The sequence below is a fragment of the Bos taurus genome, chromosome 26 (assembly GCF_002263795.3).
Source record: "Bos taurus isolate L1 Dominette 01449 registration number 42190680 breed Hereford chromosome 26, ARS-UCD2.0, whole genome shotgun sequence".
Classification (NCBI taxonomy): domain Eukaryota; kingdom Metazoa; phylum Chordata; class Mammalia; order Artiodactyla; family Bovidae; genus Bos; species Bos taurus.
Window position 1 is genome coordinate 9488404 of NC_037353.1, and position 21679 is coordinate 9510082.

At 35.1% G+C, this 21679-nt stretch overlaps 1 protein-coding gene across 2 annotated transcripts in view; it reads left to right on the forward strand.

Moving 5' to 3' along the window:
• Positions 1-21679, forward strand: part of PTEN (phosphatase and tensin homolog) — a 101213-nt gene that overhangs the window by 22133 nt on the left and 57401 nt on the right. For both annotated transcript variants that reach the window (NM_001319898.1, XM_005225404.5), the window contains exon 2: positions 7140-7224. In NM_001319898.1, coding sequence (NP_001306827.1) covers positions 7140-7224 — 85 coding nt within the window. The remainder of the gene's footprint in view (positions 1-7139; positions 7225-21679) is intronic.

Below are 21679 nucleotides of genomic sequence, written 5' to 3' on the forward strand. Positions count from 1 at the left end.
TGTTGTGGAGCACGGTCTCCAGGGCGCGCAGGCTCAGTAGTGGTGGCACACGGGCTTAGTTGCTCTACAGCATGTGGGATCTTCCCCGACCCGGGATCGAACCTGTGTCTCCTGCATTGGCAAGTGGATTCTTTACCACTGAGCCACCAGGGAAGCCCCCACAAGTTTTTTCTTTGAAAGAGGTTTTGTTAATTGGGGGTAACCTGGAACATAGTTTTTTCAGTTATGCTTAGATGCTTAGAACAGCCAATAAAGAATTGTTTAGCTTTTATCATAGCCACATTGTAAGAATAATAGGTCAGTTATGGGTTGAATCAACTTCTGTGGACGTATTTTTAAAATTATTGTATTTTAAAACTTAATTATTATTAAGTTTTTCTCTTTATGTGAGAAGGATTGTGGGAGCACTTGACTCAAATATGATATACTGTGTATAATTATCAGAACTCAAAAACCAGCCACTTAAGATCTGTGTATTTAATTGTATTAAGTTATACCTCTATTAAAGCGAAACAAAACAAATTTAGCATGTTTGTTTCAGGGAGGGGGAGTGGGAGTGTATATACACTGGTATATACACTGATATACCAGTGTATATCAGATCGCCTGTAGCTATGGTGGTGTTCATCCTGGGCAAGAGAGGACCATGTATGCATTTCTTACCTGTCTCCACTGATGTGGGGAATAAAGGCTTTCTCCACCCCCTCCCCTTTTTGGAGTTACATTTTGCATATGTTCTTAAGTTAAATAAAAAAGCAATATACTAAATATTTTAAAGAGTTAAAGTTTCTGTTAGGCTTTGATGTTCTTTAGAAGGGTTAGGTTATTCAGCAAGTCAGTGTCTGAAAAACGACTGAACAGTTACAGTGGGCTCTTAAGATCTAGTATTATACCATTTGTTCAATTGATAGACAAACATTATGTTCTAGGCATTGTTCATATGTTAAATCATTTAATCCTTAAAACAACCCTATATGATAGGTACTTTTATTAGCCCCTTCTACTTATTATTCAAAATAATATCCAGTAAGTGTTATTCAAAGTAATATCCAGTTAAGTCTATTCTAATATTTCCTCCCTTGGTTATTCCTGTTTGGTTGAAATTATCTAAAAAAAGTATGTCATAAAAATTTTAACGAGAAGCAACAATGTTGTATGTAAGAAACATTTTATTTTATACAGTTCTTGGCTTGAGAAATGTTTGCCTCAAAATTGAGTACTCATTAGTTGCTGACATCAGTTTTGGAAATACCAGTAGATTTTTCTGTTGTCTTTTAGAAGTTTTTTAATGTTTGATTAGTAAATTACTTCCATTTGAAGTTACATACATAGAGTATTTGAATTGTAACTTAACTACTGATGGCTTTGGGACCATTCTTTTTGATCCACAGTTTCATCATCTTTGGACTTTCCTTGTGGCTCAGCTGGTAAAGAATTCTGCAGTGTGGTAGATCGGGGTTCGATTCCTGGGTTGGGAAGATCCCCTGGAGAAGGGAAAGTTCTGGCCTGGAGAATTCCATGGACTGTATAGTCCTTGGGCTTGCAAAGAGCAAGACACTTTCATCATCTGTGAAGTGGTAATGTTACTTCAAAGGATTGTTAGGATTAAATGAGAATGTATTTGGCATACTGTCTGAAACATGGTCTCTGTTTTTCTAATTTATGATGGATGCCAGAGTATTGGGTAGAATTTCATACTGTATGAATAAAGAAGGTGTAAGTCTGAGGAAAATGAAACTTTAAGAAGGCTAGATTGCTCAATTCTGTTTAAAGGAAGAATTGGATTGTTGCTTAGTAAGACATTGCAGAACCATGGGTTGTTGCTGTGCTAGAAACTCCCGTGTTGATCCTGGCCTTTGACTCCTTATCTGTCTGATTGACTTGAACTTCCTGTCACAGCATCCTTAAACCTAGACCTAATCTTCATCAGTCCTGCCACCTTCTGCATAAAGCTTTGTGTGTGAGCTGTACTGGACTGCTTGCTTCTTCTGAATATTTTATGTGTTGGGTTGGCCAAAAAGTTCTTTGGAGTTTTTCCATGGATGGTATGGAAAACCCTGAATGAACTTTTTGACCAACTCAGTATTTCCATGTATTTGTTCTACCCTCTGTTTAGAATGTTGTAATTGCTTTTGTTTCTTCTTTTTTCTGATGTATGACTTATTTCTTAAGGATTTCTAACATATTACCTATCTACTTTGTGATTTCTAACATATTACCTACTTTATCGCTACCTCTGCAGAATTAATCCTTCTTTCTCTTGCTCTTAAAACATCTTGATCTTCTGTATATGTAGTGGGGCCTTTGGCGTAGTTGTGGGTTTGTGTGTCTGTCTTCCTTGATAGAATAGGAACTCCTAGAGTGTGGTAGTCTTTGCTTACTTAGACTTATGTTCTCAGTGTCCTGTGCACAATGTTCAGTATGCAAATGTTCAGTGTGTGTTTGGATAATTGAGTAAAGGAGGGAGCCGATGAGTATCCCCATTCATGTGTAGTTACTGACAAGTATTTTTCTTAAGTTAACCAAGCCCTTTGCAACCTTATTTACTTTATTTGTTAATATTCATAGTACAAGGATAAATCTAAATTTAGTCTTTGTTAAAATGACTGCATTTCAAGGGGCTTTATATTTCTGTGCTTTTTAAAAAATTTATTGATGTGCAGTTGGTTTACAGTGTTTCAGGAGTACAGCAGAGTAATTCAGTTATGTATGTGTGTGTGTGTGTGTGTGTGTGTGTGTATATATTCTTTTTCAGGTTCTTTTCCATTATAGGATATTCAAGATGAATATGATTCCCTGTGCTGTACAGTAGGTCCTTGTTGATTTTGTATATAGTAGTGTGTATGTATAAACCCCAAATCCCTAACTTATCCCTTCCCTCACCTATATGCTTTCCTGTAAGGCTGGAAGCTTACTAGCATTCCCACTGAAATTAATGGTTAAGTCAGATAAGTTTGTTAGTAGTAATAAAATTTTTTTACATGAAAAATTTCTGTTGCATTGCTCAGAAAACCTTGGCATAATTTCAGTTTATATTTTTTAGTAAAATGTGTTTATAATTAGTTAGTTAGAAATTCCAGATTTGTGTTAGTTGCCACTGCTTGGGGTTCCCTACTGCTGCCTCATTTTTTTTTTTTTTTTTTTTCCTGTTAGTTTCCATTTTCTTATGTTTGTATTCTATAAGACAGTTAAAAAGTAAAGATTATTCATATTCAGGAATTGTAGTGCTTCAGGCTTGATTTGAGTCTCTTGTCTCTTCTTTTTTTTTTTTTTGGTGAGTGGATACCTAAAGCATTTTGGTAATTAGGAATTACATTTTTTAAGTGGGGCTGCTTTCTTATGTGAGAATAATAGATGATGGCTAATATTTGTGATGTTAAAAATGATGATCCTAATGGAACCTTTTGAAGTTGAGGGTGAATTTATGTATTCTTAAAGTGACAAAAATTATTCCTGGCCTATATACTTTTATTATTATTATTTTTTTTTTTAAGAAATTCAGCTTTTTAAAAAATTACATACAAAGCTGATTGTAAGTCATACAGGGCAAGACAATATTTTGTTAAGACAAATATCTTAGGAAATAGATTTGGAGATAATTATAAACAACATTTTAAACCTGTTATAGAAACAGTATAGGTGATCATATTAAAACAAGCAAAAATGAGAAAAAATATATATTCCTACTACCTAGATATTATTACTTTTAGTACTTTAGTTTGTAATCTTTCTGTCTACATATTTTAATTATACTGGTATGCTGTATATGTTTTCTTTTATTAAAATAGTATCACATTGTACCTTCTCTTTTGAAACCTTTTTTTTTTTTCCCCCAGTCAGTAATATCTACTTTTCCATTTCTGTAAATTTTCATCTAGCCAATACTTAGATCGTATTTAAAATTTCTCTAGTTGGTTCAAAAATATCCTTAATGGCTGGTTGGTCTGAAGCAGTAACCAGAACAGGATTGTACCAGTGAATTTGACTTTTAGAACCCTAAGTCTTTCTAAATCAAGGACAGCTACCCATTTCTCCCTTCTTCAGCTTTGAAATGATGCTCGATTTTTTTTTAAAAGATAATTTGAAAGATACTGGGTCATGACCTACAGATGTTTTGAATTGTCCAGTTTATACACATAATGTCATTTAGCTTGTTCTATCTCATATCTGTTAAGTTAAAATTTATATGTAAGTGCTTCATGGATTCTCAGATTGAAGATAATTTGGCTCTCATAGATGATGCTGTGTCCTTCATATTGTATCACATCAAAAGTTATGTGATCTCTACTTAACTTGCTTGGTAATGCTGAGATTGGCCACTGAAATTGGGTGATAACAGTCTTTTCTGTGCATTATTCAATTATGTTTGTCTTCTTACATTAGAAGATCTATTATGTGGTGTTTTCTTACATTAGAAGATACATTATGTGGTATTACTTTGGCTCTGTTAGAAAGTTCAGTTCGTTATTATCCACTCACCTATTGATTTAGTACCATTTGTTGATCCTTGCCTAAGTCAGTAATTTTATTAGGGCTTTCAAAGTTTGATTTTTCTGATTCTAATTGATTTTTCTAAAATTTTTATTTTTATTAACTGGTGTTTTCTGTTGTGTTTGCTTTATGAAATGGAGCTATTGAGTTGCCCTGAAATAGAGTTCCTACAGGAAAAGTAGGATAAATCCTTTATCTTCCCCTTTACCAATTTCAGAGTAAAGAAAATAACTATTCCAGTAGACACTTATCAAAGCTTAAAAGTGAAAATAATTTTTTGTTGTAACTTTTTCTGTATTGAGTATCTTTATAGACTTGGGGATTTATTTCTATTTTATTCAGGATTCTTTGATTTACTACCATTTACATTTTTTCTCTGATGCTCAGTTTGTCACAAATTTAGCCATGCTTCATGCTAGCTCCTGTGTTTGATATAGGCCACTAATGTATGTATGCTTTCCTTGCTTTCTGGCACAGAACATTACCTGTATCTTCCCTGCCCCAGATCTGACATCAACTGTTTTTTCAAGGAGTTGATACCTTTGGCAACCCACTCCAGTATTCTTGCCTGGCAAATCCCATGGACGGAGGAGCCTGGTAGGCTGCAGTCCATCGGGTCGCTAGGAGTCAGACACGACTTAGCGACTTCGCTTTCACTTTTCACTTTTATGCACTGGAGAAGGAAATGGCAACCCACTCCAGTGTTCTTGCCTGGAGAATCCCAGGGACGGCGGAGCCTGGTGGGCTGCCGTCGATGGGGTCGCACAGAGTCGGACACGACTGAAGCGACTTAGCAGCAGCAGCAGCAGCAATATAGTATGATATTAAGGATGAAATCAGGGTTCTAGAAGTGTTTACTACTGCTCAGGTGACATACTTTTAGGCTGTTTCTTTGGAAAGACCTAAACAATATAAATGTCTGCAAGGATGAGTTCATGTGAATATTTTCAGTTATTACTTGATTTCTTGATTTTATAATGTTATCTCTTTTCTCTTACAGTAATCACAAACCTTCAAGTCATTAACATAACTTCATTGATTTTTCCTATAATGTAAAGAAAAAGTTTGAAGATACTAATACTGATGTCATTAGAAATTACTGGAAAAGTTTAAAATTTCTTTGTAGCTCTTTTTTCTTAGAAAACTTCCTGCCCAGAAATACAGTAAAATTACAGTGCCTAGATAACCCTTGAAATAAATCCTTTCTCCTGGTTACCAATTTGATATTTAATCAGATTTGTTTCAGTGTGTGCTTGCCTCCTCCCCTCTACTTCTCTATGAAGCAACCATTTTTATTAGTCTCTCAGTTATCTGTATGTGTGTTGGAGCATTCCAATTCAGGCAAATATACATGTAAAAAATTAGTTTATAAAGTATTTCTTTTATACGAAGGTAGCATACTATATACTCTGTTATGCACATTTTTTTCCTCAAAATATTTTGTAGATCTGTCCAAGCAGTACTAATAATTATATAGAACATATAGTCAATAGGTAATCTTTTCTTAAATTACAATGTCAAAATGAAAGGTTTTAGTAATTTAAGTAGTTATTTTGGATTGAAAATAATACTGGAATAAGCTCACTAATGTTAATGCAGCAGAAATTAAAAAGATCTCTAAAAAGGCACTGGATTTGATGAATTTTGTATTGTATTTGGAAGATAAATGGGTCCAATAGATGAGCATAGAGCTTTGGAGATAGTCTTGAGTGGTTTAAAGCAGTTAAGATTGGCTGGTTTGAAACATCTGTGTCAGAAAATCATGAGATTAGAGAGAATTGATGGAGCTCAAGAATGAGAGCCAGTCTGATGGACAAAATCCACAGATATGTGGATTATCTGTGCTGCTTTATAGTTTTATATAAATTTTTCTTGAGTATAGAAGTTTGTTTTATGCAGGTGTTGTATATAAGTTAATAGAATGGGCATGCTAAGTTTTGATACCTCAGTTCAGTATTATCATCATAAATACCAAGGGTTAAGATAGATCATTGTGGTTTTCTCAACCTCCTCACCATGTAGAATAGGAAATTGAAGTCTAAAAAGGTTGAGTTGTCCAATTTATGCATCTGATTAGAGCAATAACCTGTTCTTAAATCTAATTTTCTAACTCTTAACTGTTTCTACTTTTCTCTGAAAAAGGAGAAATTATGCAGCTGTTTCTTGTTTCATTTTTATTTTGATTTTTGGATTTTGTCTGAATATTTTAGTATGTAAATATGAAAGTTACCTTTTACCTTAGATGCATTTTAAACATACTGGGTAGGATTTAATAATCACTGTCGTATGATTGTTTGTGTGTTAGTTGTTCAGTCATTTCAGACTCTTTGGGACCCCATAGACCGTAGCCCACCAGCCTCCTCCATCCATGGGATTTTCCAGGCCAGAATACTGGAGTGCGTTGCCATTGGTATTTTTTGGAATCAGTGTATTTACCTGTATTTCTTAATTACACATGATGGCTTATAAATAAATACATTTGACAGCCTTATTATTAACATGGTTTGTAGTGGGGAAAGCTTTTTATAATCAGCTAATGTTTTAAAACATTTACATGTAGTTTGCATTGTATATTTCAGTAAGCTAATGTTTTAAAGTGTGTACATGTGGTTTGCATTGTTGCATATTTCCTTAACTTAAGCACTCAGATATTTATCCAAACATTATTGCTATGGGCTTTCCTGCAGAAAGACTTGAAGGTGTATACAGGAACAATATAGATGATGTAGTAAGGTAAGAACTTTTTAATTTTCTGTTTCAATTATTGATGTATATTCATGTTGTATTTTCATTTAGGAAAATTTCTAAACCACAGAAAAAGATGTACTTTTTGATGTTGTTTATTTTTATTATGTTGATGATCTATAACTGCTTTCTTTATTTTGCTCCATGTACCTACTGAGCATCAGTGGGATAAAACTCATTAGATAAGAACTGACTTTTTACATAATCAGGTATATGTGTTATGATTTCATGGACTCCATAAAATGCCCCTCACCAGTTTAATATCTGGGTTCCATTGCACTATGGTTTTTGTCTTTTATTTCACAATTGGGTATTAGCCTTAAAATCCTTGAGTGGATTTATTCATAAATTTATTTATGCTAAGGTATACATAAATGATGTAATTTTACATAGAACAATTTATAATGGGGCATAAATGCACAAAGGACCTGGAGAAGTGTTTAGCACAGGGGATCTGGAAAGGAATTTGTTAGACACCAAAGCCTAGGTGTCTGCTTTTCAATTTTGCATCATTTTTAAGAGGAATTATCATTCATATCTTAATAATAGTTCTGAAGGCTCATTTAAATAACCTTAAATACATTATGACCTAAGCTTACATAGTATATTTTATGAGAGAAGGAATTTGTGTCTGCTTTGTAAATAGTCAACATGTTTTCTAATTTCAGAACACAAAATTTGTGTATAAATAAACTGTAAAATGTCAGTAGGAAGTATAATTGGCTTTAAAAGTTTAAATTTTCTATCATTTCTTGTACTCTCTTTCAGAAGTATCCTTTTTGGAGACTTCCAGTTTAAATATGTGGTGGTTATGAGAACTAAATGTTATAATGGGCAGGAAAGCACTTTGTAAAGCATTATGCAGATATAGGATTCTTTTTAAATGGTTATCTTAGTATTTAAAACTATCTATATACTCTTATATGAGCCAACCATAGTTGTTTTTTTCAGTGGTTAATTTTTAGCAATTTGCTTTGAACCAAAGTCTGTTTACATTTTTTGCAGTATAGAGTTGTACCCAGTTGGGTTTTTGTAGTGCTTATATTGTGTTCAGAATTAAACTTCAGTATTGACAGAAAAACTCCCAGACTGCTTTGTGGTTGGTACATGAGCTGTCAGAGGAATGAGTTAAGAGCTTGCGATTCAGAAATGAGTTTGCCTTCTAGTAGTTGGGCAGGACACAGTGGAAGAATGGAAGCAGCAGCTTGATATGGCTTAGTCAGTGTTAATACCAATTTACAGAAATATAGTGAGTGATAGAAAAAAGATTAAGAGAAGTAAATTTTGACTCTAGAGATGGAGAATCTTGGAAACGAGCAGTGCTGTCATGAAACATGTTTGCTGCTACGGTGAAGGAGTGTTTATCAGGCCTCTTTGTGGCCTAGAAGAAACATTTCTAAAGTCGATCTACTTAACATTACTGTAATTCTGCATTCAACCAACTACTAATTCAAACAAGTCAGATTGATACTCATACATAAAAAGAGTATGAATACTCTTGAGTAGAGGATACATTTTCCAGTCACTGTAAGAATATCCTTTTGGTAAATTAATTTGATGTGCTAATTTCTACATTTTTCTCTTCTGAATGTGAATTTGTTTCTTCTGACTGCGGATTAATACTGAGGCTGATTGATCATCTTTCCGGTTACTGATAAATCCAGTTTCTGGTTCTGTATATATGATTTACATATGATCATCAGATCTTTGATGGTGGTGGTGTATTGTTTTGTCACTATGACATGTTTGACCCATGGACTGCAGCATACCAGGCTTCCCTGTCCACCATCTCGCAGAGTTTGTTCAAATTCATGCCCAGTGAGTCAGTGATACTACTTAACCATATCTCATCCTCTGCCCACTTCTCCTCCTGGCTTCAGTCTTTTGCAGTAACAGGGTCTTTCCCAGTGAGCCAATTCTTCACGTCAGGTAGCCAAGTACTGGAGCTTCAGCTTCAGCATCAGTACTTCCAGTGAATATTCAGGGTTGATTTCCTTTAGGATTGACTGGTTTGATCTCCTTGAAGTCCAAGGGAGTCTCAAGAGTCTTCTCCGACACCACAGTTCAAAAGCATCAGTTCTTTGGCACTCAACCTTCTTTATGGTCCAACTCTCACATCCATACATGACTACTGGAAAACCACAGCTTTGACTACACAGACCTTTCTCAGCAAAATGGTGTCTTTGCTTTTGAATATACTGTTTAGGTTTCTCATAGCTTTCCTTCCAAAGAGCAAGCATCTTTTAATTTCATGGCTGCAGACACCATCCATAGTAATTTTGGAGCCCAAGACAGTAAAATCTGTCACTGCTTCCACATTTTCCCTTTCTATTTGCCATGAAGTGATGGGACTAGATGCTATGATCTTAGTTGTTTTTTTTCCCCCTCGTTTCTTTATTATTTCTAAAACAAAAAGTTAATAGAGAAGTTACAAATCTTCAAATAATCTTTTAGTTTTTTGAATGTTGAGTTTTAAGCCAGCTCTTTTACTCTCATCAAGAGTCTCTTTAGTTCCTCTTTGTTTTCAGCCATTAGGGTGGCTGCATCTGAGGTTGTTAATATTTCTCCCTGCACACTTGATTTTAGTTTGTGATTGATCCAGTCCAGCGTTTTGCATGATATATACTCTGCATATAAGTTAAATTAACAATATACAGCCTTGTCATACTCCTTTCCCAATTTTGAACCAGCCTGTTGTTCCATATAAGATTCTAATGGTTGTTTCTTGACAACAGACTTACCTTCTTTACAATAGGTAAACCTGTCAGGAGACAGGTAAGGTGTTTTGGTATTCCCATCTTTTTAAGAACTTTCTGCAGTTTGTTGTGATCCACACAAAGGCTTTAATGTAGTCAATGAATCAGAAGTATATGTTTTTCTGGAATTCTCTTGCTTTTTCTATGATCCAGCAAATGTTGGCAATTTGATCTCTGGTTCCTCTGCCTTTTCTAAACCCAGCTTATACATCTGGAACTTCTTGGCTCACATACTACTGAAGCCTAGCTTGAATGATTTTGAGCATAACCTCACTAGCATGTGAAATGAGCAAAATTGTATGATGGTTTGAACATTCTTTGGCATTGCCTTTGATTGCAGTTGGAATGAAAACTGTTCTTTTCCAGTCCTGTGGCCATGCTGAGTTTTCCAAATTTGCTGTCATATTTAGTGCAGCACTTTAACAGCATCATCTTTTAGGATTTGAAATAGTTCTGCTGGAATTTGTTTGTAGTAATGCTTCTTAGGCCCACTTAACTTCACATTCTAGGATATCTGGCTCTGGGTGAGTGTCCATACCATCATGGGTATCCAGATCATTAAGACATTTTTGGTATAGTTCTGTGTATTCTTTCCACCTCTTCTTAATCTCTTCTGCTTCTGTTGTCCTTGCCATTTCTGTCCTTTATTGTACTCATCTTTGTTTGAAATGTTCCCTTGATCTCTCCATTTTCTTTAAGAAATCTCTAGTCTTTCCTATTCTATTGTTTTTCTCTACTTCTTTGCAGTGTTCATTTAGGAAACCCTCCTTATCTTTCTTTGCTATTCTGTGAAACTCTGTGTTCAGTTGGATATAACTTTCCCTTTGTACCTTGCTTTACACTTCTCCTCTTTCCTTAGCTATTTGTAAGACCTTCTCAGACAACCTTCTTGCATTTCTTTTCATTTGGGATGGTTTTAGTCACTGCCTCCTATACAATGTTAAGTTATAATAACTCCATCAAGAAAATACTGTGCTGGGAAGTATTTTGATCTGTCATCTTCTGACTTCAGAAACCTCTGCCTTTATGCCTCTGAATTAAGATTCGTATACATTTGGCTTGTAATCAGGAACAGCGGTTGAGGTTTATTCTGTCTCCTTTAATGTATCTAGTTTATTTTATCTAGCTTTAAAATTTTTCAGATGTCACTCTTAGAAAAAGGTTAGCCAACTGATAGTTGTTAGTTACTTTAGCCAACTGATCTTGTCACCAACTGGTCTTGTCACCCTAGTGAATAATGGTTATAGCACATGAAAATGAAGAATCATCAACTGAAGATAATAACTATGCTGTACTTGTTTTCTTTTTTTTTTTCTTTTTTTTTCCTTTTTTTTTTTGTTTGATGGATAAATGGCCAGTAATGCTTTGCTGTTATCAGTTTACCCCTCCCCCTTAGTTTATGAGAAAGGGTGAACAGTGATCATGAAGGAAGATGTATCTTTTCCTATGAGCTAAAATGAAAATGAATAATTCTTAAGTAGTTTGTGTGTTGTGATTAACCTCTCCATGAAAATGACCTTCTCTAGTACCTAGATAATTGATTTCCTTGAATGGCTTGCACGATATTGGAGTTCAGTTCAGTCGCTCGGTCGTGTCCGACTCTTTGCGACCCCATGAACTGCAGCACGCCAGGCCTCGCTGTCCATCACCAACTCCCGGAGTTTGCTCAAGCACATGTCCATTGAGTTGGTGATACCATCCAACCATCTCGTCCTCTGTCATCCCCTTCTCCTGCCCTCAATCTTTCCCAGCATCAGGGTCTTTTCCAAGGAGTCAGCTCTTCATATCAGGTGGCCAAAGTATTGGAGTTTCAGCTTCAACATCAGTCCTTCCAATGAACACCCAGGACGGATCTCCTTTAGGATGGACTGGTTAGATCTTCTTGCAGTCCAAGGGACTCTCAAGAGTCTTCTCCAACACCACAGTTTAAAAGCATCAATTCTTTGGTGCTCAGCTTTCTTTATAGTCCAACTCTCACATCCATACATGACTACTGGAAAAACCACAGCTTTAACTGGGTGGAACTTTGTTGGCAAAGTAATGTCTCTACTTTTTAATATGCTGTCTAGGTTGGTCATAACTTTTCTTCCAAGAAGCAAGCATCTTTTAATTTCATGGCTGCAGTCACCATCTGCAGTGATTTTGGAACCCCCCAAAATAGTATGTCACTGTTTCCATTGTTTTCCCATCTGTTTGCCATGAAGTGATGGGACCAGATGCCATAATCTTAGTTTTCTGAAAGTTGAGTTTTAAGCCAACTTTTTCACTCTCCTCTTTCATTTTCATCAAGAGGCTCTTTAGTTCTTCTTTGCTTTCTGCCATAAGGGTGGTGTCATCTGCATATCTGAGGTTATTGATATTTCTCCCAGCAGTCTTGACTCCAGCTTGTGCTTCATCCAGTCCAGCATTTCTCATGATGTTGGAGACACTAGTACTAATTGGTAGTGATTTTTTTTTTTTTTGGTTCAAAGATGGTAACACCTCAGTGAAAAAATGTCTTTATTTTCTTATATCTTTTCTTTTAACAGTAAACTTTGGGATTTAGAAACTGGGATATCTAAACAGTATTTAAAATTACCTTTTCCTCTTTAAGCCCATGTGTTTCCTATGATTCCTATGATTTTTCCCCCCTAAACAAGAAATATTGTGCAGAATTCAGACTTTGTTGTTGTACATTACTGCTTTGAGTAAAACTCATATTCCAGATACCTTCATGCTTAAAGTATTAACTGTTTATGGATATAATTCATTACAGCAATGTAAGATTTTTTACTTGAGGTATTCAAATATTTAACTTCTCCTTTTGAGGTTACCTCCTGGGATCAGGAATTAATGTAAAGAATAAGAGCAGAGGAAAAGTGAACTAAGTTGAATTTTTTTTTTTTACTATCTTTACTGCAGGTGTTTTCTTTAATAAGCAGTTAGAATTGACAGGGCAAGACAGGGTCATTTCATAGAATGGAAATGGAAAAACTAGCTCTTCGCAGATCGTTTTTTCTTCATCTTAATACTGCCTTCTCTCTCCTTTCTTTCTTGCCTCTAAAATTCTTGCTGTAACCAGCTGATAATAGGAAGCAGTGTTTTATTTGGGTGATTTATTGTTCTTTGATATGTATATTAATCTTATTTCTCAGGTTAATATTGAAGTTATCTGTTAATAATTTATATGTTACCTGTATAAATCTAGGCAATCTTTAACAAATTGATGATGCTTCATAGGTTTAGCAGACATAGTTTGAGAATTGTTCTGTATGTAATAAATCATAGAAGTGTAAGTTTAATAGAGGTGAACTGGCTTTCTTACTGAAGAACCTTTAATGTGCTATTATGCATTGTAATTCTCCTAGGAATGAAATTCTAATATGTTCCTTTCCTTATTTTTTTTTCATTTCTTTCCCTTTCTCTTCCCCTCCTTCCTTTCCCCTTTATCTCTTTCTTTTCTTTTGTAGTATAGTAAATAAGATTTCTCTCAACAGTGCTCCATGGAGCACAATTTTGGAAATTTTGAAATGAAAAAGTTGTATATAACAATATTTTCCTCTTTGTCTGTCATTAGGAAATACAGTACTTCCTCCTCTTTTATTGGAAAGATCAGCTTTTTCACCCGTGTATAAGCAGCCATATTGCAGATTCAAAAGTCCGTCTTCCCTTTTCGTGTTTTATGCATTTTCTTCCTGAAGAAACTTTTCAAATATTTTTCTCTTAATCATATAATGATCTCTCAATCAACCTTATGTTAATTTTCAATTAAAAAAAAAGGACATGTTTGTTTTCTCAACATTACCATTATTGGTTATTCAGTTTAAAAAGGTTGAAAAGAGATTATTTATAGGAAAGCTTCAAAAATAATTTAGGAGGATATCAATTCCCTTCTCCCTTTCCAACAACTTTTGACTTCTTCCCTCATTGCCTCTGTTTCTTGCTTCCTTTTTTTCTTTATTCAGATGTAAATCATATAACATGAAATTGCCCACTTCAGAGTGTACAGTTCAGGGACATTTAGTGTTTTCCAATATTTTATAACCACCACCTCTGTCAAGTTCCGAAACATTTTTTCACCCCAGAAGAAAACCCTGTCCCCAGAGACTCCTCCTACTTCTTTCATTAGTCTTTATTCTTTACAAATTGCAGAGCCATGATGGATTTGACAATGATTAAATTATCTGTACCAATCCAATTATTGATATTTTAGTATGATGTTTACTTGCATTTATATATATGTGTTACTGTTGTATAAGCAGTTTGCATGTGTTCTCTTACTAAATTGCTACAGTAAACCTATCTCCATTTCATAGATGGTTTAAAAGAAGCTAACTTCCCCAAGTGCCACAGCTGGTAAGAACAGGCTGAGGACTGAGTCCAGGTCTGTCAGATTCCAAAGCTGATTTGCTTAATAACCGTAAAATCTTGTATATCAGAGGACAAAAACTAGAAACTCCTGCTCATTTAGCCTGTTGATACACAGTGTTGTTCCCCACTCAGTGTGGGAAATCATCTAGGAAAGTCTTTTCTAGTATCATACTAGAACATTTCTCAAGGATTTGAGTATCTAGATTGAAAAGACCTACATCGTGCCAAGCACAGTAAGTGAAAACAGGTCAATACCAGGCAAATTATTAAGAAGTTAAAAAAAATATATTAAGAAGAATGAGAATTTCTCAAAAGCTTTCAGGGTCATTTAGAAAGGATTAGGAATGTGGCTTTTCCAGTGGTCATGTATGGATGTGAGAGTTGGACTATAAAGAAAGCTGAGCATTGAAGAATTGATGCTTTTGAACTGTGGTGTTGAAGAGTCTTGAGAGTCCCTTGGACTGCAAGGAGATCCAACCAGTCCATCCTAAAGGAGATCAGTCCTGGGTGTTCATTGGAAGGACTGATGTTGAAGCTGAAACTGCAATATTTTGGCCACCTGATATGAAGAGCTGACTCCTTGGAAAAGACCCTGCTGCTGAGAAAGATAGAGGGCAGGAGGAGAAGGGGACGACAGAGGACAAGATGGTTGGATGGCATCACCAACTCAGTGGACATGGGTTTGGGTGGACTCGGGGAGTTGGTGATGGACAGGGAGGCCTGGCGTGCTACAGTTCGTGGGGTCACAAAGAGTCGGACATGACTGAGCGATTGAACTGAACTGAACTGAGAAATGTCAGTAGCATCTAACTTCTCAGTAGTAGAATTAAAGATGGAAGATTGAGGAACAGCACTTCAGATGTTCTGCAGTCAACCTGGAATTCTATATCCAGCCAAACCATCAATGAGGTGCAAGAGTAGGAAAAAAAGACACTCAATGGACTGAACAAAAAAAAAATTTGTCCTTGTAACATTTCTTAGGCGATTACTAGAAGATGTACCCTAGGAAAACAGGGAGAGAAACTGTGAAAGAAAAGAAAAAGGCTTTGACAAACAGAGAATCCAACTCAGAAACCACAGTCAAGTCCCAGGGTGACAACAGTGCCACAAAGCTAAAGAGCAGCCAGTTCTGATTAGAGCAGTAGGACGGAAGGCTTTCGGGAAGAACGCTATAGGTGGATAATGAAATAAGATTATCTGGGAGAAAATATAAGAAGATTCTTAGGAAATTTGGTGAATTAGAATCAAGAAGCAATTTTAACATCTGTTGATTTAACCCAAAGTTGTGATGTTTAAGGGAAATTAAGAGAAGTGAAGCGTGTGTTGGGGATACTACTGGTTTTGTTAGTCTTCTCTACCAAGGCATAAAATATGTAGGTAATTGATAAATCTACAAGAAGCATTGTTATTTGTCTTATATAGAAATGCTGACTTAAATACCAGGAAAAAGAATTCTAATACTTGAGGGTAGTTACTTTTGGGGAAAAAACATGCGTTTGAAGATGAAGAGTGATGGGAGATGAGTATTTTTTTTTTTAATGGTATATATATAGGGTATTATCATTTAAACTTTTTTTAACTGTCCAGTTTAGTAGCATGAAGTATATTCACATTCTTGTATACTTATCACCACTGTCCATCTCTAAAACTGTTTTATCCATACTGAAACGTTGTACTGTTTAAATAGTAACTTCCCATTCCCCCCGAATTCCAGCCCCTGAACCACTGTTATATTTTCTATGTATTTGACCATTCTGGGTACCTTATATAAGTGGAAACATATAATATTTATCTTTTTGTGACTTATTTTACTTCGTTTCACCCATGTTGTGGCATGTGTCCTTCTATTATATGTATATACCACATTCTGTTTATCTATTCCTCTGTCGGTTGACACCTGGGTTACTTCCACATATTGACTATTGTAGATAACGTTAATATGAACATGGGTGTCCCAGTATCTATTTGAGTCTCTACTTCTAACTAACTCAGAAGTGGGATTGCTGGGTCAGATGATCATTCTATGCTTGCTTTTTCTGAGGCTCTATCATACTGTTTTCTACAGTGTCTGTCTCATTTTACATTCCTACCAGCAATGCACAAGTGTTGCAACTTCTCCAAACCCTCACTGCCAACACTTGATATTTTCCGGGGTTTTTTATTTTGTTTGTTTGGGGTTTTTTGGATAACAGCTCTCCTAATGGTTATAAAGTGATATCCCATTGTGGTTTTGATTTGCATTTCTCTAATGATAAATGATGCTGAGCATCTTTTCATGTGCTTAGTCACCATTTGTTTATCTTCTTTGGCAATATGTCTGTTTGAGCCCTTTGCTAGTTTATGAATTGGATTTTTTGTTTTTGAGTTCTATATATGATGGATGTTAATCATTTACTAGATAATGTGATTTGCAAATATTTTTTTCCATCCTATCGATTGCCTTCTTACTATGTTGATATTGTTCTTTGATACATAAAAGTTTCAAATTTTGATGCAGTTCAGTATTATCTTTTTTTGTTGCCTGTATCTTTGGTGTTGAATCCAAGAAATCATTGCTAAATTCAATGTCATGAATTTTTCCTATCTTTCCCTTTAAGAATTTTATAGTTTTAGGTCTTTGGTGTAGTCTTTGATCCATTTTGAGTTAATTTTTGTATATGATAAAAGATAAAGGTCCAACTTAGTGCTTTGGCAAGTGGATATCCAGCTTTCCTTTCCCATCACCATTTGTTGAAAAGCCTCTCCTTTCCCTATTGAGTGGTTTTAGCACACTAGTCAAAATCATTTGACCATATATGCACAGTTTTATTTTTGTGCTCTCTAGTCTATTCCATTGGTATATGTCTGTCTTTATGCCAGTACCATACATTGTTGCGTGTGTGCTCAGTTGTGTCCGACTCTTTTGCAGCCCCATGGACTGTAGCTCACCAGGCTCCTCTGTCCATGGACTTCTCCAGCCGAGAATACTGGAGTGGATTGCCGATTGTAGCATTGTACAAAGCACATTTTGAAATCGGGAATTGAGTCCTACAACATTGCTCTTCTATTTCAAGGTTAATTTGGCTACTTAGAGTCCTATGAGAGTCCCTGAGTTTTAGGATGGAAGTTTTTATTCAGGCAAAAAGTTGTTGCAATTTTGATAGGAATTGCATAATGTGGTATTGAAACCTTAATAATATAAAGTCTTCTAATCCAGGAATATGGGATATCTTTCTATTTATTTAGGTCTTTGATTTTCTTCAGCAGTATTTTTTAGCTTTCTATGTATAAGTATTTCACCTCCTTGGTTAAGATAATTCCTAGGTATTTTATCCTTTTTGGTGCTATCATAAATAGCATTGTTTTCTTAATTTCCCTTTTTGGATTGTTTATTATTATATAAAAATGCATCTGATTTTTGCATGTTAATTTTGTATGCTGCTACTTTGCTGAATTTATTCTAACAGGTTTTTTTTGTATGTTTGTGTGTGGCATCTTAAGAATTTTCTTTGTATAAGATCATGTCATCTGGAAACAGGTAATTGTACTTCTTTCCGATTTGAATGCGTTTTTCCTTCTTGCTTAATTACTCTGGGAACATTCAATACTTTGTTTGAATAGAAGTGGCAAAAGTAGGCCTCCTGCTTTGTCATTTACTTCAGAAGAAAAAACTTTGTCTTTTATCTTAGCATATCATTAGCTGTGGAGTGGATTTTTTTTTTTTTAAGAGCCATGTTATGTTCACAGCTGTATTGAGCAGAAAGTACAGAGATTTCTTGTATACCCCCTACTCTATGTGCATAGCTTCCTCATTATCAGTGTCCTCAACCAGAGTGGTGCATTTGTTAAGTTGATGAACCAACACTGACTCATCATTATGCAGAGAATATAGTTTATGTTACGGCTCACTCTTGGTATTGTGCAGTCTGTGGATTTGTGCAGATTGTGTAAGTATACATCCACTACTGTAGTAACATACAGAGCAGTTTCCCTGCCCTAAAAGTAGTCTGTGTTTTGCCTGTTCATCCGTCTCTGTCCCCAGCCTCTGGCAACCACTGATGTTTTTATGGTCTCCACAATTTCAGCTTTTCCAGAATGTTACATAGGTAGAATTATCCAGCATGTAGCACACAGAAACTCTGTTCCTATTCAGTATGGCAGTATATGAAAAGGCCACAGCACACGGTATAAGATAGCTACTGTGGGAAGATTGTGGTTTCTTACAAAGCTACACATAATTTCTGTAATCAAGCAGTACACCTCTTTGGCTATTTACCCAAAGGAGTTGAAGACTAATGTTCACATTGAAAGACTTAATTCATCCTATGCATGGATGTCATACTTCTTAAATGCCTGGCTCCTGGACAAAGAAAAGGGAAAAGAAAATAGGCTGTGGATCTTTAAATCCCCTGGAAGCCATTTCTGTTGTTGGGGATTGCAGCAATGGCAGCCTGCTTGTGTGTGCACATCCATAATCATAATCAGAAGCAGCCGTCAAGGATCAAGACACAGATCTCTAATATTTGGAGGATGGAGTCCCACAAGCTGCATCAGACTGCTCTAGGAATACATGTGTGGCTGCCTGCTGGGAGGGGACAATGGGTGGCTAACTACTGCCACACCAGGAGTTGAAATTGAAATTAATTGTGATTTACTGTCTAGGCCGTCTCCTGAAAACTGCAAACTTTTGAATAGACTCCAGAGTTCTAAAATAGTTACACCAGACAGATTATGCCAGTAAAATGAAAATTTTTTACATGTTAGAAGCTTATTTAGGACTATTCCATGGAATGAGGAAAGTAAAGACTTACTTAATAAGACTGTTTATTCTCACAACTAATTCATATATATATATATATATCTGAAATTATTTGAAATAAGGTAAAAAATTAGAAGGTTTGAATTCTAGTATTTTTTTTTTCCTTTGGACAAAGCTGCAAGGCTTTATTGAATTTTTTGTTTCAAACTTTTAAAATGTTATACTATTTTTAAGTTTTGAGAGTATTACTCTCTGCTCTCGTTCAAGTTCTCAGTCTCAACTTTCCAAGTATCCACAGTTAAATTTTCCCATTTCCCTTTGGAAAGTGCTGTTTTCTTGCTTTTTTCCGCCTTTCCATTGTATCAAACTTAGAAGGCAGTGAGCCAATTGTGGGCATGAAATCCTTGGGAGGAGAGAGGAGGAAGTGGGAGGGGCAGTCATGCTGAATGTTTCCCTAAGTAATATTCAAGTTCTTTGAGAGAACTTACCCCTGCTCCTTGAAAAAAATGCTGTGATATTTTCTTTTAAATAGATTGTTTATTCTCCTGCCTGTCTCAATGTTGCCCACAGTGCTAGATAAGAAATTACAGTAAAGTTCACATATTAAAGGGAACACACACAAAAAGTATGATTTCACCAACCCTCACTTATAAAAAAAACTATAGGAAAATAAAAGAAGTCAAGGTTCTTGATTGCACATGACAAAAAGTAACTCTTATTAACTTAATTAGAAGAGACTTCTAAAAAAAAAAAATTAGCTCACAGAGAACCAGGCTTTGAAGACTGTCAGAAGCTAAGAGAAGCAGATCATAGTCAAGAGGTTATAAAGAAGAGCACCCCCAGCTGAGGACATTGCTGCTTAGATATTTGCTGTCCCAGGTACTACCACCATGACTAAATATTGTTGACTGGATTCATAAACTTTAAGCTCTGCTGGAGATCTCTCTGAATAATTCCTTGACTCATCTGTACCTTGTTCTTACTACCTGGGATTCAGTGTCCAGAACATGAGGACCTAATTGATCTTAGACCTTGCACATGTAATATGAGAAAGATGGGGAAGGGAGTATTTGTTTATTTCTTGAAATTCTCTCCAGATTGGAATAGTTTTGGATGCTAAACAGCCTAGAGATGGCAAATATCCCTTATAAATTTCTCCTGTTTTTCACGTCACACACATCCTCAGACTCTCTTACCTACAATTAAAAATATCATATATTCTTTAAAAAATTGTTTTCATGTTATACTCACCCTTTAAAAAATACAAATGAGAACATACTTCATATTATTCTTTTTGCATTTAACATACTTTGGAATTTTCCATATTGGTGTGGAGATGAAATTGATTCTCTTATTGGTTGTCTTTCATTTTATGATCATACCATGATAAACAGCCCACTCAGATACATGTTTTAGGGTGCTTCCAGTTATTGCTACTGGAAACAGTGCTCTAAACAAATATCACACATTTGTCTTGGTGTCCTTTTGCAAGTACTTATATCCTTAAGGTAAATTTCTTTGCAGTGAGTCCATGGTTTAAACTCAAAAATGGTATCATTTTATATTCTCACCAACATGTATGCATCTTCCCCCCAAGATGTCTTCACAATCTTGGTGAAATAAATATTACCAAGCTTAAAACTTTTTGCAGTTTGTTGTAATGTGATTTTTGATTGTATTTCTTTGTGAGTTTAAGCAACTTGGTGATCTTTATTGGTTTACATGTTTTTCCTTGGTTTGTTTGTGTGTGCTGACCTTGCTGTGATTATTAATGATTTTTACAAACTCTTTGGAAATTGGTACTATTTTTTCAGACAATTTTTATAATGCTATGCCACTCTTCCCATTTGAATTTTATAAGATTCAGATAAAGCAGTGATAAGAAGCTTGGTGGTTTATCTCTGTTTTGAATCATTGATTGCTCTCTGCTTTACTAATATGTATAGTCATGGAATATGAAAAGATTTTTGTTTGTAGCCGTTTGTTAAGAAATGTTCTTTAAGAAATAGCCTTGTTTAAATTGCAAATAAAACTTTTAATCCGGAAAATATCATGCATCTATCACTCTTGAGTTATTCATTCAGAGCAATATTTTCTTGGACAGAGAAAATAGAAGTGAAAAGGAAATTTAGGAGTCCTGCTTTTTTTCTGCCTCTAGCATTATATAGCTAGCTAACTTGTGGGATTCTGTCTTATTTATTGTTCTTTTTGGTTTAAACATTGCTTTGCACTCCAAGCCTTTTCTTTTGTCTTTACCGTTTTTATTTTCCTTTATATATGCTACTGTTTTATGTTCATCTGTAAATATTTACCCCTTTTTTCTGGAGAGGTATATATATATATATATATATATATATATATATTTTTTTTTTAATCTAATCTGAGTAAATTCTCTGTAGCTGTATTTATTGGTCTTAAATAATTTTTGTTTTTCCTCTTTTGTCTTTTTTAAACTACGGTCATTTGTAATTGTTTATACAGAAGTTTAGTTTTTAAAACCTCTCTGTGGTCTTTCCTTTTAGATATTGAGTTATGAATTCATAGCCTGTTATTTAAATGAAGCTTTTGAAATCCGTTTTACTGATCTGTATCATATCTA